At 40.0% G+C, this 16,008-nt stretch overlaps 2 protein-coding genes across 4 annotated transcripts; one reads left to right on the top strand and one right to left on the bottom strand.

The window, feature by feature from the left end:
• Nucleotides 1-6,446: 6,446 nt before the first annotated feature.
• dnajc16 (DnaJ (Hsp40) homolog, subfamily C, member 16) lies at nt 6,447-11,937 on the bottom strand. 3 transcript variants are annotated; one of them, XM_067591628.1, is made up of 15 exons: nt 11,546-11,937; nt 11,145-11,326; nt 10,961-11,027; nt 10,490-10,814; nt 10,192-10,376; nt 9,936-10,040; nt 9,666-9,824; nt 9,386-9,516; nt 9,050-9,233; nt 8,546-8,725; nt 8,315-8,391; nt 8,030-8,110; nt 7,726-7,815; nt 7,437-7,607; nt 6,447-7,336 (listed from the first exon to the last, which is right to left on the bottom strand). In XM_067591628.1, exons 2-15 carry the CDS (start codon nt 11,318-11,320, stop codon nt 6,889-6,891), a joined length of 2,379 nt encoding a protein of 792 aa, XP_067447729.1. In that variant the 5' UTR covers nt 11,321-11,326; nt 11,546-11,937; the 3' UTR covers nt 6,447-6,888. The 3 variants fall into 3 exon arrangements, with proteins under 3 accessions (XP_067447729.1, XP_067447728.1, XP_067447731.1); XM_067591627.1 differs by having other exon boundaries at nt 11,569-11,937; XM_067591630.1 differs by having other exon boundaries at nt 11,618-11,937.
• Nucleotides 11,938-12,023: 86 nt separating this feature from the next.
• casp9 (caspase 9, apoptosis-related cysteine peptidase) lies at nt 12,024-15,622 on the top strand. The gene is made up of 10 exons (XM_067591631.1): nt 12,024-12,369; nt 12,467-12,680; nt 12,865-12,948; nt 13,033-13,094; nt 13,242-13,418; nt 13,511-13,600; nt 14,252-14,399; nt 14,530-14,718; nt 14,827-14,936; nt 15,056-15,622. The coding sequence occupies exons 1-10, from the start codon at nt 12,238-12,240 to the stop codon at nt 15,158-15,160; spliced, it is 1,311 nt and encodes a 436-aa protein (XP_067447732.1). The 5' UTR covers nt 12,024-12,237; the 3' UTR covers nt 15,161-15,622.
• Nucleotides 15,623-16,008: the final 386 nt, after the last annotated feature.

The following is a 16,008-nucleotide window of genomic DNA, read 5'->3' as shown; positions in this document are numbered from 1 at the left end:
TTTGCAACACCCTTCAAGTGAACACTGAATATGCTCTCATAATCAAGAGCAGACTGAGAAGTTCTGTAGATATTAGTAAGAACAGTTATTATGCTATCATAAATGAAGAAGAATAAAGTTTAAAATCTCATTTTGTAATCAGATGCGTGATGTAAAACCCTCTGATCAAAGGACATTATTGATTTACTATCATGAAGAGTGAACAGATGCCCTATTTTTGTTGTTGTTGTTGCAAGATCTACACAAGATTTTAAGGATTTACTGGCATAATGAGCAGGGTGTTCCAAGTTAAACAGTATCATGATAATTTAGCACTCAGAGGCATTTGATCAAAGAATATCAATGTTTTCATATTTTTAGCTTGACTGACAGAATAGGCAGTGCTGGACTGGTTTTTAGTATCTGCTCTCAGTATGGTGCTGACTTTGACATCACATTTAATACCAAAAAGAGTTAATGTAATGATCAAGAGGATAGGAAATGAGTAATTCAATAGATTCAATGAAGCCATTTCCTTTTTATATGTTTCGTGTCAGTTTCATTCTTTATCTGCTACAGAGCAGCTTCAGTGCTGAATAAACATCACAAGAAGTGGAGAAACAGGAACAGCTGTGTTTGGCATTAAGGCCTTGCTGATTGAACACTGATCACTGGGTTGCTAACACGGCACGCACTGTAGTTGTGTACCGTAGGCCAGGTTATATCAGTACAGTAACTTTTCTTTCTGCTCTTTGTATGAGGGAGCAGCTGGCTCAACATGTTTACTCTGAGCTTGTTTTACCTGCTCACTACAGTGAGTGTGAGTGTACTTTTATCTTTTTAAGGGTCAAGTTCAGTTTTATGATGGAACAAAAGTAATGTGGTCAGAGATTCATTGGTGTGGAGTGAGATTAACATTTGTGTAAGATCCAAACTCTGGACCTGAAAAGATAATATATGAAGATTTTCCCTGTTAGGCACGAAAGAGACACAACACTTAATATTCTCTCATAATCATCAAGACCAGAGCATTTAACCAGTGCTATTAAGTGATGTTACTCTGCAGTTCGGATTCCACAGTAGGCTGATATTTATACATTATATCAGTGTGACACTGATTGTGCAACCAGGGTGTTCCAAGATAAACAATATAATCATAAAAAATCAAGAGAAGATTTTCAAATCAATTGTCTCCCAGTTCTAATAGTTATGTAGTGACAAAATAAAAATCTACCTTAAGTCACTTTTATGCTTTTTTTCTGCTACAAACACATCATTTTTCAGGCTTTTTGCTGCAGCGATAGCAACACACACATACACACAGAACTCCTTGTAAAACTCAAAAGTTAATCCCAGTGCAACACCGCTTAATAGGATGCATGCAGCACAAAAGAGACACATTGTTAGCGAGGTACATTAAGAGGACTGCACAGCAGATTGACTGAATAGAATGTAACATGAAATTAATTTGGAGCCTTTACTGTGTTATTTCACATTATTCGTCACCTGAAGATTTAATTTACCCCACTATGACTTGCCAGGCAATGTTTATTTTATTTAGAATCCAGTCTTATTAAACTCTGTTGCATCATGTTTGAGATATTTGTCACCTTTTTGCACCATGTAAGCATCTTTTCTAAGCAAAGAAATATATTTATCTAATCCTGGCCTCTTAGGCGTGTATACAAACATATTATCACAAGTGTGCAGAATGCCCTGTTTTCACTCCAAAATGTTATTCTTATAATGCCAGAATGATGGGTTATGTACATTTTCCGACCTCAGTAATGAGTCTCTCCTCATCCACTGTGACAGCAACAAGAATAAAAGATTTTACCTGGTGAGAGAGGATGTTCAGGAACTGCCAAATGAAGATGTAAGTCACAAACATGCTGCTTTTCTGGGGAATCATTACTGAAAAATAGGACTGTGGTGTAAACTGTCCACCTGTGCAGCATGGATGTTTTAGTATAATGTACCCTCTGCAGTTTTCAACAGAGCACTGGTCAAACAGGCAACTTATCAGTTCAGACAACAGTTACCAGTAACAACTCATAATAAGCACCTTACTTTTTCAGTCAGACTTGAGTCAAGATTAATCATCCTTAAATATCATTAATAAAAACGTATCAGCAACAGCACATACAGTATACTACATGGCCAAAAGTATTCAGACACCTGAAGATGACACGCAAATGGGATTAATATGGTCATTAATATGGAGTTGCTGAGAAAAGCTGCCCAAGACCAAAAGTATAAAAAACTATGTGGACAGTGTTGTCTATATTTTTTGGCCAAACAGCACTTATTCCAAGAAACAGCTTGCAACAACAAAACCAACCTCACTAAACATAAATCATATTACCAAAAGCAAGACAGTGAGAAATCTTCATTCAAGCCAGACAGCGTTAAAGTGCTCAGACAATGTATCAAAAACACTCTCTTTGTAGTAACTTCTTTTCTCGATTGCTTTCCCAGTAGGGAATATGAGCAACCTCAATGCCCATAAAGCGAAGCTCATTAATGATTGAATGCTACAAAATAGCAGGGGACATTTTTGTAGCACTCTTGGAATTTCTGAAGCATGTGCTGTAGCTGATACCTTAAGAGGTCGTCTGTGTTTTTTGCGAGTCAAAGCACCCAGAGAAAGTATTTAAAGACTGTGTTTCCCTTTCTGAGACATCCTGCTAATGTACCTGCTGCCACTACTACAAGTGCAGCCTCATCTTATCATCACAACGAGGTAAGGTTTTAATTCTCAACTTTCATCCTTATAATGCCATATTTATAAAACTCACAAACTTTATCCTATGATATAACCAATATAAATGCTTCCTCATGATGCATTTACTCCTCTGACATATCTTCACACACATGGCATCAGGTCGTTAGCGAATGTAAGTAATACATATAGTATCATATGTTATCATGTATATCATGTTTAATAAGCTCTTGGTCTTAATTTTTTTTTTTAACTTTAACCCTTAGTCCCATAATAGCTTTGCCAGCCAACATCATGTGTTAAACATCACATAATTAATAGAATTGAAATTATAATTCTTCATTGCCAAACATATGGCAGCGTAATACCAGTGTAATGTTTTGTCTCCATCACATCCACCAATATCTCATGTTTTCTTTATGTTCATAGGCTGAAGATATGGACTCAGGTTGGTACTTCCTAGAATAGTTGAGTTAACTGATCAACACACATTAGCTGACACTTTGTGACAGCAGTCAGTAACTGTTAATAACACGTTTTCAAATATGACTTTATTCAAAGATTGCTGCTCTCCAGCTTTTTGTCTGTTGGTCTGTCTATAAAGATGACTTTGACTGTGTTGGTATACAATATTTACAGACTCAGTTGATATTAAGAAGTTACAGGCATCAAAAACTACTTCCACTTCAACTTAACATCAGAAACTCAGATGGTTCAGGTTTTGCAGGGGTTTGGTGTAGTCGAGGCCAGAGTAATAAATCCAGTAGGGGTTCACTCTTTGGCATTTGTGTAGTGTTGTATTTTGACAACAGATGTTCGGGAGATATTTAAGCAATATTACACTCGAGGGTGTGCTTTACCGTCATTGTTGGCACGACAGTGATGCGGTCAAGCGCCTCGTTCCGTAAGAATTGTGAGCGATTATACAACATTTACCAACAGAATAAAAGATATAAACAAAAGTTATTCATATTGTGAGGCAGTTCGCTCTAAAAATAAAAAAACCCGTTTTGCTTGTTATCTCCGTTTCCATGGAAATACAAGGGGTATGACTAATACCTTGAAAACAATCACTGACGTCAGTAGAATCCAATGTAATAAAACCTAGTTAACTACTCCAGCAAGTAGACCGACCCTTAGTAACGACCTAGCAACAGAGATGATTTGTAGTCCCTGCTGACTCAGCCAGCCAACTTCAGCTAATGCTCTCTGGAGAACGCGGCATTTCCCAAACTGAATAAATACCACACATAGAAACACAAAACTGCTTTACTAGCTCAGTCACGTTGTAACTAAGATATCCCCTGAAATTTTTTTTTTTCCATGGACAGATTTAGCTACTTTGTCCACGAATTCACAGACATTTTTAAGCTAGTAGCGCCGTAGCACCAGCACAGCTGATTGAGGATGCCGGAGTGGAAGCTGAGATATACTATACTATAAGGGAATGGCTAAGTTTTGCTGTGTATGGGGGTGCCAGGTAACGATGAAGATTGAAGAAGGGTCCGGGTTTTGTGTGTGTGTGACTGTGTGCATGTATAACTCGTCCCACAGTCTCAGAGTTCAATCCACTCGGTAAAGGGGCCGTTTTGTTTTCCCCACAACCCCTAATCAGTTCAGTTCAATCCAGTTTCACAAACATTAAAGAAAGACAACTCAAAACTCAAATGTTACAGTTACCACTGAAAATGACAACAGAAAAAAAACAAGTTTGCCAGGTTCATATATCTCCGCAATTCAAATGAACCACCAGTCGTCTACCCAGAAATGACTGTTGTTATTAGCGCGACGTCACGGTATTCTAATGAATGGCGGAGTGGTATTTTTAGTGATGAGGCTTTTCTCATTTGAGCACGGCTAGGTGTGCTGTCATGCTGATTTGAGCGCGGTCTAAATGTCTAGTTGACCAATCAGATTGCTTGGTCGGAACTACGTGTTGTATAATTAGTGGCATCTAGTGGTGAGGTTTCAGATTGCAACCAACTAAATACCCCTACTATTTGTGCTTAAGACAAATAGTCTATAGCCAAATGTACTTTCATCTGTAATAGTCTGAATGTACCGTTCAACATTTTGGAAGTTGCCTTCAACTGTAATTAATCTAAGTGGCCTTTGCAGAAGACATTTGTACATGTCACAGTTATGGCTGAATTCCACTTAGCTGCTTTAATGTCCTGGTACATTTTGTCCGGAGTCAACTAATAACATTTAAGTTGGTTCTGTTCACGGGTCCCTTTAACCTCTTAAGCCATGACAGTGTGACAGTGGAATTCAGCTATTGCTAATTTCATTACTTACACCTGTGCGTGTCAAAATGTCTTCTGTGAAAAAGGCCTATTGTGCATGTTGGCTCGCTGAGTTACTAGAATGGAACAGAGCCCTCGTTAATATTATTTATAACACCTGTGTTTTTACTACTAGTACTTGTCAAAATATCTGCAGTGAAAAAGTCTATGAGTCCATCACACATCGAAGGCGATGCCCAGGTGACAGTAGTGTTACATATTTGGACCTTTTTTTTTTCATGTAACGAAATACTGACGGTTTAGAACTGAAAAAAAATTGAGATGATGAAATTAAAGGAAAGAAACAACTTAGCAGCAAGTATCAGCAATCAACTGCATAATAGCTAACGGCAAGACCACAAACATGATTAACGCCTATTTAGCTACAAATTTCATCCTTTTAAACTGAGGTCCCACTGACATAGCAACTGTGTTACTGACACAAACATGTCCATAATTTATCCTTCTAAACTATCCTTTAAGATTTTATAGTGATATAATGACACAATTTTGTCATCAAAAGTTGCGTAAGGAAAATACTCCACCAGTTCCACCATCATGGGCTAAACTTTGCTGCATATAATGTTGTGTCTCCAGCCTATGGCACCACAGATGTATGACACATTTTATTTCTCATTAAATGGCGAATGCCAACTGACCTGCTGTCCTGCTGAATAAGCTGGTAAGGAAGGCAATTTCTGCAAGTTATTAATTTCATGTTTTAATTAATAAACATAAAGCATTTTATTACAACCAACAAGAGGATAAATGCAATATTGAAGACCAACTGAAACATCTGACAGAGGCAGACACTCATTTACACTAAGTTGTAAAAGAAAATCTTAATGAAAACTAAAAACCAGAACTACAGCATTTTGATAAACCCATGTAAAACATTCACCTTATCTTTCAAGTTACATACTTTTTAAAATACAGGTCCCATAGATACCATGATTATTTACAATATTTACATCACATAGTACCAACAAACTTATATTAATGACATTTTTACACTTCATGTTGACAACACAAATGAAGAAACGAAGCAAGCACACACTAAGTTTAACTTGACGTTCATGTGTTTGTCTACATAATTCAAGATGATATCATGATAATTTCTCAATCGTAGCCATTTGGAAAACATTCAGAAAATAAAACGGACAGCCTGTTCGTTATGTTTGCTACATAAAGCTACTGGCTAACGGAAGTTGTTACATAGACCAAAGCTGCTAAATAACTCTTGTTTGTAGTGAATATATTTTAAATCACAACCCCAACAGTTCCCATGGAACAAAACAAGTATTTTCTTTTTACGCAATCACATGATCAAGGAAGAACATGGAGTAACCCATGAAGTCCAGGATAAAAGGCATTGTCATTACAGCAGTACGCCATACTGCACAAGCCAGTCAGCATTCAGGAGTTGATCTATTACTGAAGAAAAATTAGACTGAGATGCATAAAAAGGCAGAGACATTTAATGTTAGAGACATGCATCTCTATTCACAGTATTCATCAATAAAGACTTAGGTAGTTGTCCTGTCTCCTTTAATGTGTATGTGTGTGTGAATATCCTGGATGGACAATGAAGGCAGGAGAAAAGGTGGCCACAGTGATTCTGTTTTCTGTTCTCAAGGCTGTAGCAGCAGCGTTTGCCTAAAGAAAATAAAACTAACAACAGTTTAGAACAGCATGCGATGAATGTAAGAGTACGCTAAAGGACCTGTCCCACAGTAGTTTCACTAAAGCCATATTTGTAATATTGATCCAACTTTTATCTGTAACTATTAAATATCTCAAGTGCAAAAAAGGCAGCTCTAGCCTTACTCCAGCAGGACACGAGGGGAGCCATTTCAGTATGACAAGTTTATAAATACTACGTCCTTCCTAACCTGCCCCGTTCTATTTACTGGCGGTGATCTTGTCTAGTCCTGGCCATGACGGGATGTAGTAACGAGGCAAGGTGCCTTCCATGAGCCTTTCCATCCACAACCCCAGGCGGTCCAGTTTGTGGTGGATCTGCAGGGTGGACATGCTGCGGGATCGGGTGGATTTCCGCGGTGGGTGTTCGTCACGGGAACTGGACCTCGACCTTCCGCCTGAAGTGCCTCCTTCGTCCTCAGATGATTTGCTGTCAAAGTCTTCACCAGTGTAGACAGGCTTAAACAGACAGAGGTATTTTTTGTGGCCATTAAGTGCCAGCACATAGCCGGTGTAGTCTATCTTGTGGTTGCCCCCGTCATCCTCGTCCGCATCAATCTGCATGGAGTCCTGGGCGTATTCCAGCAGTGTGTTCATCCACTCGCCGTGCTTGTCGATATTCAGGAAGGAGAAATGCAGTGTCAGGCTCCTAGGAAAATGTGGAAGGATTGAATGTGAAAATATTTTTAAAACACTCATATAATAGACTTTACTTGTTCCACACCAGGGAAAGGTAATGTTTAGTTTACCCTGTGAAAGAGTAGACCTCTTTGGCAAACTTGCTGAGGAGGATGTTCTTGGAAGCGTCAGTGAGCACCAGCACTATGTTCATGTGTCCTGGCCTCAGCTTCACCAGATTGCTCATGTAAGTGATATCTGTCAGCTCCGTCACCTCAACAAAACTCTTCTTGGGAGGCCGACTACAATAAATAGCAAAAAGGAAAGAGCTAAAAACACGCCTCAAAGATGTCAAGCTAGGGCAGACCAAACATTAAATCCTGCACTCAATAAAGCACATTATGTAAATCTTAATCTTGCCTTGATGTACTTCCGGTCCCTGGTGACCCATTTTCTGCTTTTGTTCCATCCTTTGCCTTTGGTTTTGTCTGTTTATCTTCACTTGAGTCACTGAAAACACACACAAAAAAAGTTTTTTCTAAAAGGCAGAGCACAGATATACAAGAGTAAAATTAATAGCTTTAGTCTTTCTTTGGCTTTTCTTATCTTTAGCTTTCTTTATATTTTGTCTTACATGAATCCCAGGAAAAGGTGACATTGCTATAGCTACAGTTTTCGGTGGTCAAAATAGAGATGTGAAACACATTTATGGTAAATAACCCACCTGAAGGCCTGGATGACCACAGTTCCAAACAAGATGAACAAGGCAGAGAAGATGAGGGACAGAAGAGGCATCATCTCACGCCTGCAAGTCGTCACAGATATCTTAACACCTGTTTCATTTCATCTCAAACGTGTCTCCTTCCGTCACAGGTGGAAGGAAGCTTATTTGCAAATTAAATACTGTTATGGGGCATTTTTAATCTTACATATATGAAGAACTGCTTAACTGACTCTTAAATTTCACTTCAGTTAGAGTAAAAAAATAATACAATCAGTTTTCACGTACCAGTTGTTATGCAGAATATCGTCAATGACTTCAGAGAGGTAATCGTAAGATGCATAGATCCATCGGATTACAAACATCTACAGAGTGAGAGTATTACATTTAGTAATAGAACTGGTGGTTGATATTTAACAAATGGTACTTAGTTATAAGAATAAAATTAATTTGCCACCATTTGCACAGCTTGTTGCACAGCCAAGCATTGTTCAAAGCCATTATTTCAGTCAAACATACAGAGGCAAACTCGTTGTTGAGCTCAGGCAGCATGGCGTCGTGGATGAGGATGGATGGGTCCTTCTGAAGACGCTCCAACTCTTCCAGGAGACACTGCTTGTCCTCCTCGCTGCCGTTCCAGGCGGTCACTGGCTTGAACATGGCTTTCCCCGCAGCATTACGCCTCTCCAGAATCACCACCTGCACACACAGCCAAACATACAAACAGAAAGATCGATGGTGAGAGATAATATCTAACAAGGGAAAAATATCAAAGGGGCACTCAATCTTATGTGAATATTGAATAATTCACTTTTTTATGGAAACATGAGATTTTTTTTTTAAAAGTGACCCTTTACTGTGTGCAGATAGGCAGTGACAACTAAAACTATACAGTTCAACAGAGGAAACAGCATTTGAGCGCCCTGTTTTATTTTTGTTTTTTGATGAAACCTAAGATTTGTGTTTATTTTTGTTACATTTTGTTACATATTGTTTCTTTGTATTGGACATGTATTAGTGTACCTGTGGTGGTGACTGTGCACTGTCCTTGTTCTGCATGAGGATGTCACATAGAGGTTGCTGTAGCCGTTGGTATACATAAGCAAATCTCACAACTTCCTTCATGTTGGTAGAAGCAAATGAGAGAAACGCCTGGTTCCCAAAAGAAAAGGTCTCTTCATCACCTGTGATCAGCAGGACACAGTATCTGAGGGGAGGATAGATGATACAGTAAGTTAGCACATACAAACTACATGTGATCTGTAATGTGATTTAAAATTACAACTAAATAAAATTATTCTGTATGTGTTTCATATTTCAGTTTCATCCAACTTAACAAATAAGCCCAGGTTCTCTTACTTCCTGCGTCTGTGAAACTGTTTGACAGGACAGAGCTCATCAAAGAGCTTCTGGTTGACCAGCCTTGGCGCAAGGAGAAATTTGTTGTTTGACATGAACTCATCGATAATTTGCTTTTTCATTCCTTTAGCCTGCAGAGAACAAAAAAAAGAGTGAGATTTGTTTCAATTAAAGAAAGTACAAGTTCATTGTAAAGGTAACAGTGAATAATTAAATCTAACCGGTAGAAAATAAAGCAGAACTACTTTTTCTCCTCAAGTTCCCTATTGCAGTGATTTACCTGTATAATATCAGCTGGCTTGTCTATGTTCTCTTTGAAAACCAACATGGTTGGTGCGTATGTGTTGATATTGAACTGTTTCTGCAGATTGGCCGTTTCTGAGAGGCCCTGGTCCACATAGCCAAACTGCAAGTAGTCCTTATAAGCAAAAGCTGTTAGCTATAGAAACGGAGAGATAAATTATTAACATGTTTGTGTTAGTAATGCAGTTCCTATGTCAGCGGCACCAAAGATACATTTCACATAAAAAATGGCAAGACAAGTGCTCACTTTGTATAGTAGAGGAACTACAGGCACTTGGTCAAACAGAAGCACATGTGGCTTGTTGAGCTCATGCCAGCTGTTCAAGAACTGCAGGTCATTCTTGTCAGTGACCTGAAATATAAAAAAGACAAACTGTTTCATCGATTTTGAATGTATGCTTCCAATCCATCCGTGTATGCAATATTAATCAGTTTATCTGTTACATTTTACATGTAAAGCTATGTTTTAGCTTTCCTTTATCATGAAACAGACAGATATTTACCCGCTCCACAAGTCTCTGAGGAAGTAGGTCTTCTACAAACTGCCTCAGGTGCTCCTTCGCTACAGCATAATGGAAAAACGTCACTTTGCCATTGATGACTCCAAGTATTGATGGGGTGCGATGAGCACCTAGGTGATTGGCTAACCGTCTCTCATAGCCAACATCCACTACACCTATTCCGACACCTGCAAAGACATGATATCCACATACACGTCAACCTCTTCAAATCACCCAATTTCATACTGTAGAGGCCTGGGCTACTAAATAATTCTGAATGCTTGCTAGATTCGTTCCACACCTAGATTCTCCATCTCCTGCACCACCTCTTTCCACACAGGCTCGATGTGGATGCAGCTGAAGCACCAGTCAGAGGTGATCTTTATCAGGTACGGTCTCTTGTAGCTGTCAGGCACCACGTCGTTGACATACTGGTTAAAGTGCAATGTGTACTTGCTGTCAGCAAAGTCCCTGTGGTTCTTGCTGTTGAAAGGAAAGTTGAAGAAGGACTCATCAAAGTAAAAACTGTCATGGCGGTGACCGTAGCGACCACTGCTGTATGGCTGGGTGTCATCAGTCTGCCCATAATGGTCGTAATTGGCACGCTTGTCTTCGTTGGATAAGATCTAGATGGTGAGTAAAACAAGTATCAATATGAGCCGACATCTTCCTCTCATACTTGTTACTGGCTGTTACACAGCTAACATCCCACATGATACGAAAGGTTGCACATCAGTTGCACAATATGTTGATGAATTAATAAATGACTAACCTCATAGGATTTGGTGATCTTGATAAACATGTCCTCAGCACCTGGATTTTTGTTTTTGTCAGGATGCCTTGAGAAGAAGATGTTCATTAATTCAGCTGCTGTAATTATCTTCACTGAAGTGCCCTCTGGCAATCATTTGTCACGACAGTACTTGATAACAAGTCAGTGTGGTGAAAATATTTACCATTCTTTTGCCAGACGCTTGTAGACTTTCTTGATCTCGGCCTGGCTTGCACTCCTGGTTACTCCTAAGATTTTGTATGGGTCCAACTCAGGCCCAGCATGGGCTGCTCCTGTCAGCAGCACTGAGAGGACCACCACCACAGCCAGCGGCAGAGACATCTTTGACCCCGCCATCATCGCTACCTTTAAGACATCAGGAGGACTATGACCACCAAACTAAAGTGGATTTAATCTGAGGATGTTTAGACCTGGAATCAAAACACAGCCTGTCCACCATTGTGACGTTAGCCTTGTAACGCTAATGATGCAACATTATTAAGACAAGCGGGCAGCTAAATATGGTTGAAAATGCTGATCTTATTAATACAGCAAATTATATTATAACATCGTAATCATGCTGACATGTCACTGGGGTGTGGCGTTACCGCTATTCATCAAGGATAAAAACGTCCACGCAGTTTTTTCATTACTAACGGTAGCTCGGTTGCGGCTAACGGCGGCTACACTCCCAGGCAACTGAAGAAGACGCGGTCAGCCGGCGCTACGCCACATCACCGGAGACGGTTTAGATGTTCATCGGCTTCTTGGTTGGAGCTGATGTGAAGAGACAGCAAAATGAGAAGGGTGTGCACAGCAGCATCCCACTGCTCCTCCAGGGCAAGCCGAGAACCTGCTGCTGCTGCGAGAAGGAGCAGGAACAGGAGCAGAGAGGGGAGGCGCCCGGTGTCGAAAGTCGTTTTGGGAGTTTGAGTATTCAGTGACAGTTTGTGCTTCGTTTGTGTGTGTTCGGTTTAATGACGCTGTTTATTAGTGTGGCGGCGCATGGTAAATAAAATCAGACGTACCCCCCCCCCCTCCCCCACACTCTCAGTGGACCAATCATATACAACGATGATGTAAACAAGGAAGTGGCTAATGCAACCAAAACAGAAAAGAGAAATGAAAAGGAGACTTCAGCGAGTCATTTCGCACATTTTACGATACTGACTAACTTCTTTTTTTTTTAAAAAACAAAACCTTACACATTTTGTTAGTTACAGCTTTCGTCGGTAACAGTTATTCCTCGGGTCAGGGTTGTTAGCATTGAATGAAACATGGAGGAAACACACAAGAAGATTCTTCAGCGCAACAGGATCAATCTCGTGAGAGACTTGGACCCATCCAAACTCTACGATGGCCTTCTTGAAAAAGGAGTTTTCACCCAAGACATGATCGATGAGATAAAGGTAGGGTAGCTGTGTATTTCACGGTGTCGAGGTTCATGTTTGTGCGATGTTTGAACGCTCAGAGCAACACTTAACGTGACGCTATGTCTCCTGTCAGAGCGCAGGGGTCAGGCGTGATCAGGCCAGACAGTTAGTCCGGGACCTAGAGACCCGCGGGAGCCGGGCTTTTCCTTTATTTCTGGAGTGCCTTGAGGAGACAGATCAGCACAGTTTGGCAGAGCTCCTGCTAAATGCAGCTCCACCAGCAGTTCAGCTCCAGCCTTCATCACCCACCAGGGTTGTCCGCCCTGTTGTCCAGCCTCTTCCGATTTGTAAGTGTGTGGTGCTATGATGTATTTAAAGTATTATTAGTATTATTTAAAGTAATATTAATGTCAGAACTGTCTTTAAAGCTAATTTTGCAGCAGGCACATACCCACAATCATTTATATTTCTGTTCTTGTAATATGATACTAATATTTCGCTGTGATTTATTTCTCCTTGTTCCTTTAATAGCTTCTCCAATGGATGTTGATAAGCAAAGAAAAGATGTTGCCCCTGTCTATCCAATACAGAGACCCAGTACTACTCCCAGTCCATGTAAGCTATGTGTTTAATTTACATTTGTGGTGATAGTCTGTTTAGTTCCTTGATATTTAACACATATTGATGCTTTTGTTTCAGCACCTGAGAGGGAGAACATAAGACCAAGGCCACAAGGCAGGACACGGCGGGACAGTTTTCAGGTAAGCACAATGTATTTATTATGCACTTCACAACCAATAGAAAGACAGACAGAAAAGCAGTTCTGTGTTGCAGTATAAACATACAACATAAGTATGCTTCGTTTACATATTTACATTATGCCTTTTTCTTTTGCTTTTGTATGTTAGAGCTATAAAATGGATGCCACGCCATGCGGACACTGTCTCATCATAAACAACGTGGAGTTTGAAGCGCAGAGCGACCTGAACAATCGCACAGGTTCCAACATAGACAGCGACAAGCTGGAGAGAAGATTCAAGGCACTCAACTTTATTGTGGAAGTGAGGACAAACCTGAAACAAAGAGTAAGAATCAGTTCCTCTTTTTGCATGTCTGACACCAAATGTAGAACTTGGAGCTCATGTCTGTGAAGGTAATATTTATCTCCACATTTCAGCAAATCAAACATGAACTGTCAGCGTTGTCTAAGAAAGACCATTCCCAGTATGACTGCTGTGTGGTTATTATGCTGTCCCATGGGACTGAGGTAAGTTTTCCTTTTTTTTCAGTCCACATTGATTATAATATCACAATCACAATCATGATCATGATAAAAGTTGCTGCGTCATGTGCAGATTACTACACACCCAGTCTGTGGAATTAATATTATACCAGCTATTAAAGGTGCCTCTTTATCCACCAATTTTATACATAAAGTTCACTTTACTCATCATCTTTTGTGACTCTGGAGGAGTTTGGTCAAAGTTGAAGTGCCCTTAGATTTATAATAGAAAGCCTATACTACAAAGTGAGAACAGGCTGTTTTTGTCAGACATGGGCAGACACCACATAGAGATGGTTGAATAAACAAACACTATCAACTTGCATTATGGGAAGTGTAGGATCTAGTGGTTTGGGGCCTTGCACTAGATTAGGCATTAAAGGTCAGGATATCTCCACCGCTTCTGCTTTCAACATGGCCATTCCTTTTTTAGTCTATCTCTGGAGGGTCCCCCAACTTTATGGAAGTGTAGTACCAAATAGTTGGAGTGCCCCTTCGATGAAATGTCTGCTTTTGTGTCCGCAGAGGCTAGAGTTGTAAAATGTATTCTGTCCGCTGGTTTTGTAATAAAATCCAACCAGAGTTCAGATCCAGATGACTGTTAAGATCTGATGTATGCTCATATCTACTATATAGGTGAGTCACAGCCGCTTCCCTGGTGCCGTGTATGGTGTGGACGGACAGTACGTCCCAGTTCAGTACATCACAAACTACCTCAATGGCCAGCATTGCCCGTCTTTACAAGGAAAACCCAAACTCTTCTTCATCCAGGCCTGTGGAGGAGGTAGCTAACCTTGAATGTTGAATAACTCAAAGTAATCATGTGTAAAATGGATAATCCTACATGCAACATTCAAAGGTTACACATACATTTAAAGTGGTCTCAAAGGGAAATGATTGTTTTCATCCTCGAGGTGAAAAAGACACAGGCTTTGAAGTGTCCCCCGACGAGTTCGAACCATCCATGGGTGGAGAAGATGACCAGACGGACGCCATTCCGATGTCCTCCAGCAGCGACTCTCTCAGCATGTCCGATGAACCGGACGCCAGAGCCACGCTGCCGACCCCAAGTGACATTCTGGTGTCCTACTCTACTTTTCCCGGTGTGTTTGGTTAATGATAACAATCTTTCAGATGCAAGTCACAGATATTGATAGACTTGACTTGCTATGTGTGTCGGTCTTCCTAATGCTTCAATATGACAAATACAGGTTACGTTTCTTGGAGAGACACTCAGTCAGGTTCATGGTACGTAGAGACTCTGGACCGCATCCTTGAGGAAAATGCTGCTACCGATGACTTGGGCACAATGTTGATGATGGTGAGCTTCTTTTATTACTACATACTGTACCAGTAAAATTATCTGGAGTCATATTGAATACCCTTGAACATTTATGATTTCATCATACACACATGTGATTATTGACTGCTCATTTCCAGGTGAACCACGAAGTCTCCCAAAACTCTGCAAAGGGGCTCTACAAGCAAATGCCTGGTTCCTTTAACTTCCTCCGCAAACACCTCTACTTTCAAACCCAACTATAGAGGCAATGTTAAGCTTAACAAAATCTCTCCAACCTTCAGGGAATGTTAGTCTATTCAAAGGTCATACATCATGACTGTAATTTCTTTGGATTATGTCTCAACAGATTGCAATATGTATGAATTTGCTAAATTGTGGCTGTGCTTTTACTGACTCAATCATGTCTTACTGTACATTTGTATTGTTTGTCATGTATTACTGTGTTTTTTAAAACTGGCATCTTTTTCTAAATGAACTTTATAGGGATATATGTCATGAAAAAGAATATTTGCATACTGTGAAAATGTTGTTCAGGTTAGTTTTTCTATATTCTTGATTTCTTATCGACACATTGCAGTTGTCAGTTTTCAAGAGTAGATAATCAACATACTGTTCAATTTGTACTCAAAGTGATTTAAAAGACATGTCCTTTTCTGACTCCTATTTCAAGTCTCTTTAAAACACTGATCTTGGTAACAAAATGGGATTTTGTTGCATTATTTGCTGAAGAAAGGGGACAAGGAAAGACTTTCCGGTGACTACATATGACCCACATATGGGAGTTAAATGGAAGAAAGGGGGGAAAAGCTCCTTCATCTTCTGTGGATTGTACTCCAAGGGTGTCGACTCCCCACTGAGAGCGGAAGCATTTCATATTCTTTGGCTGATCTGTTGCTTATTATCACAGCGGTGTCCTATAGTTGTATAGTCCAGCTCCAGGTGGCTATGCACACTGTGCTGTAGTCACTCTAATGTAATTAATACACAGAGCTGCCCAAGGTTGAGGGTGAGTCATCTAAATCTAATCATGTAAAATCTAATCAGACTGTGAGCACAGCAACACAACTGGGAGTCAGTTAAACCTACTGGT

This window comes from Thunnus thynnus, chromosome 6 (assembly GCF_963924715.1).
Source record: "Thunnus thynnus chromosome 6, fThuThy2.1, whole genome shotgun sequence".
NCBI classification, from domain to species: domain Eukaryota; kingdom Metazoa; phylum Chordata; class Actinopteri; order Scombriformes; family Scombridae; genus Thunnus; species Thunnus thynnus.
The sequence above is the reverse complement of the archived record's forward strand: the minus strand, read 5'-3'. Positions and strand labels throughout refer to the sequence as shown.

Coding starts and splice junctions, on each gene's coding strand:
- casp9 (XM_067591631.1), top strand. CDS start 12,238: ATGGAGGAAACACACAAGAAGATTCTTCAGCGCAACAGGATCAATCTC. Junction 14,400..14,529: donor CATCCAGGCCTGTGGAGGAG/GTAGCTAACCTT, acceptor TTCATCCTCGAG/GTGAAAAAGACACAGGCTTT. Junction 14,937..15,055: donor TGGGCACAATGTTGATGATG/GTGAGCTTCTTT, acceptor GCTCATTTCCAG/GTGAACCACGAAGTCTCCCA.
- dnajc16 (XM_067591628.1), bottom strand. CDS start 11,320: ATGATGGCGGGGTCAAAGATGTCTCTGCCGCTGGCTGTGGTGGTGGTC. Junction 9,517..9,665: donor AGCCAGCTGATATTATACAG/GTAAATCACTGC, acceptor TGTTCTCTGCAG/GCTAAAGGAATGAAAAAGCA. Junction 7,816..8,029: donor GTGGTCATCCAGGCCTTCAG/GTGGGTTATTTA, acceptor GTGTGTTTTCAG/TGACTCAAGTGAAGATAAAC.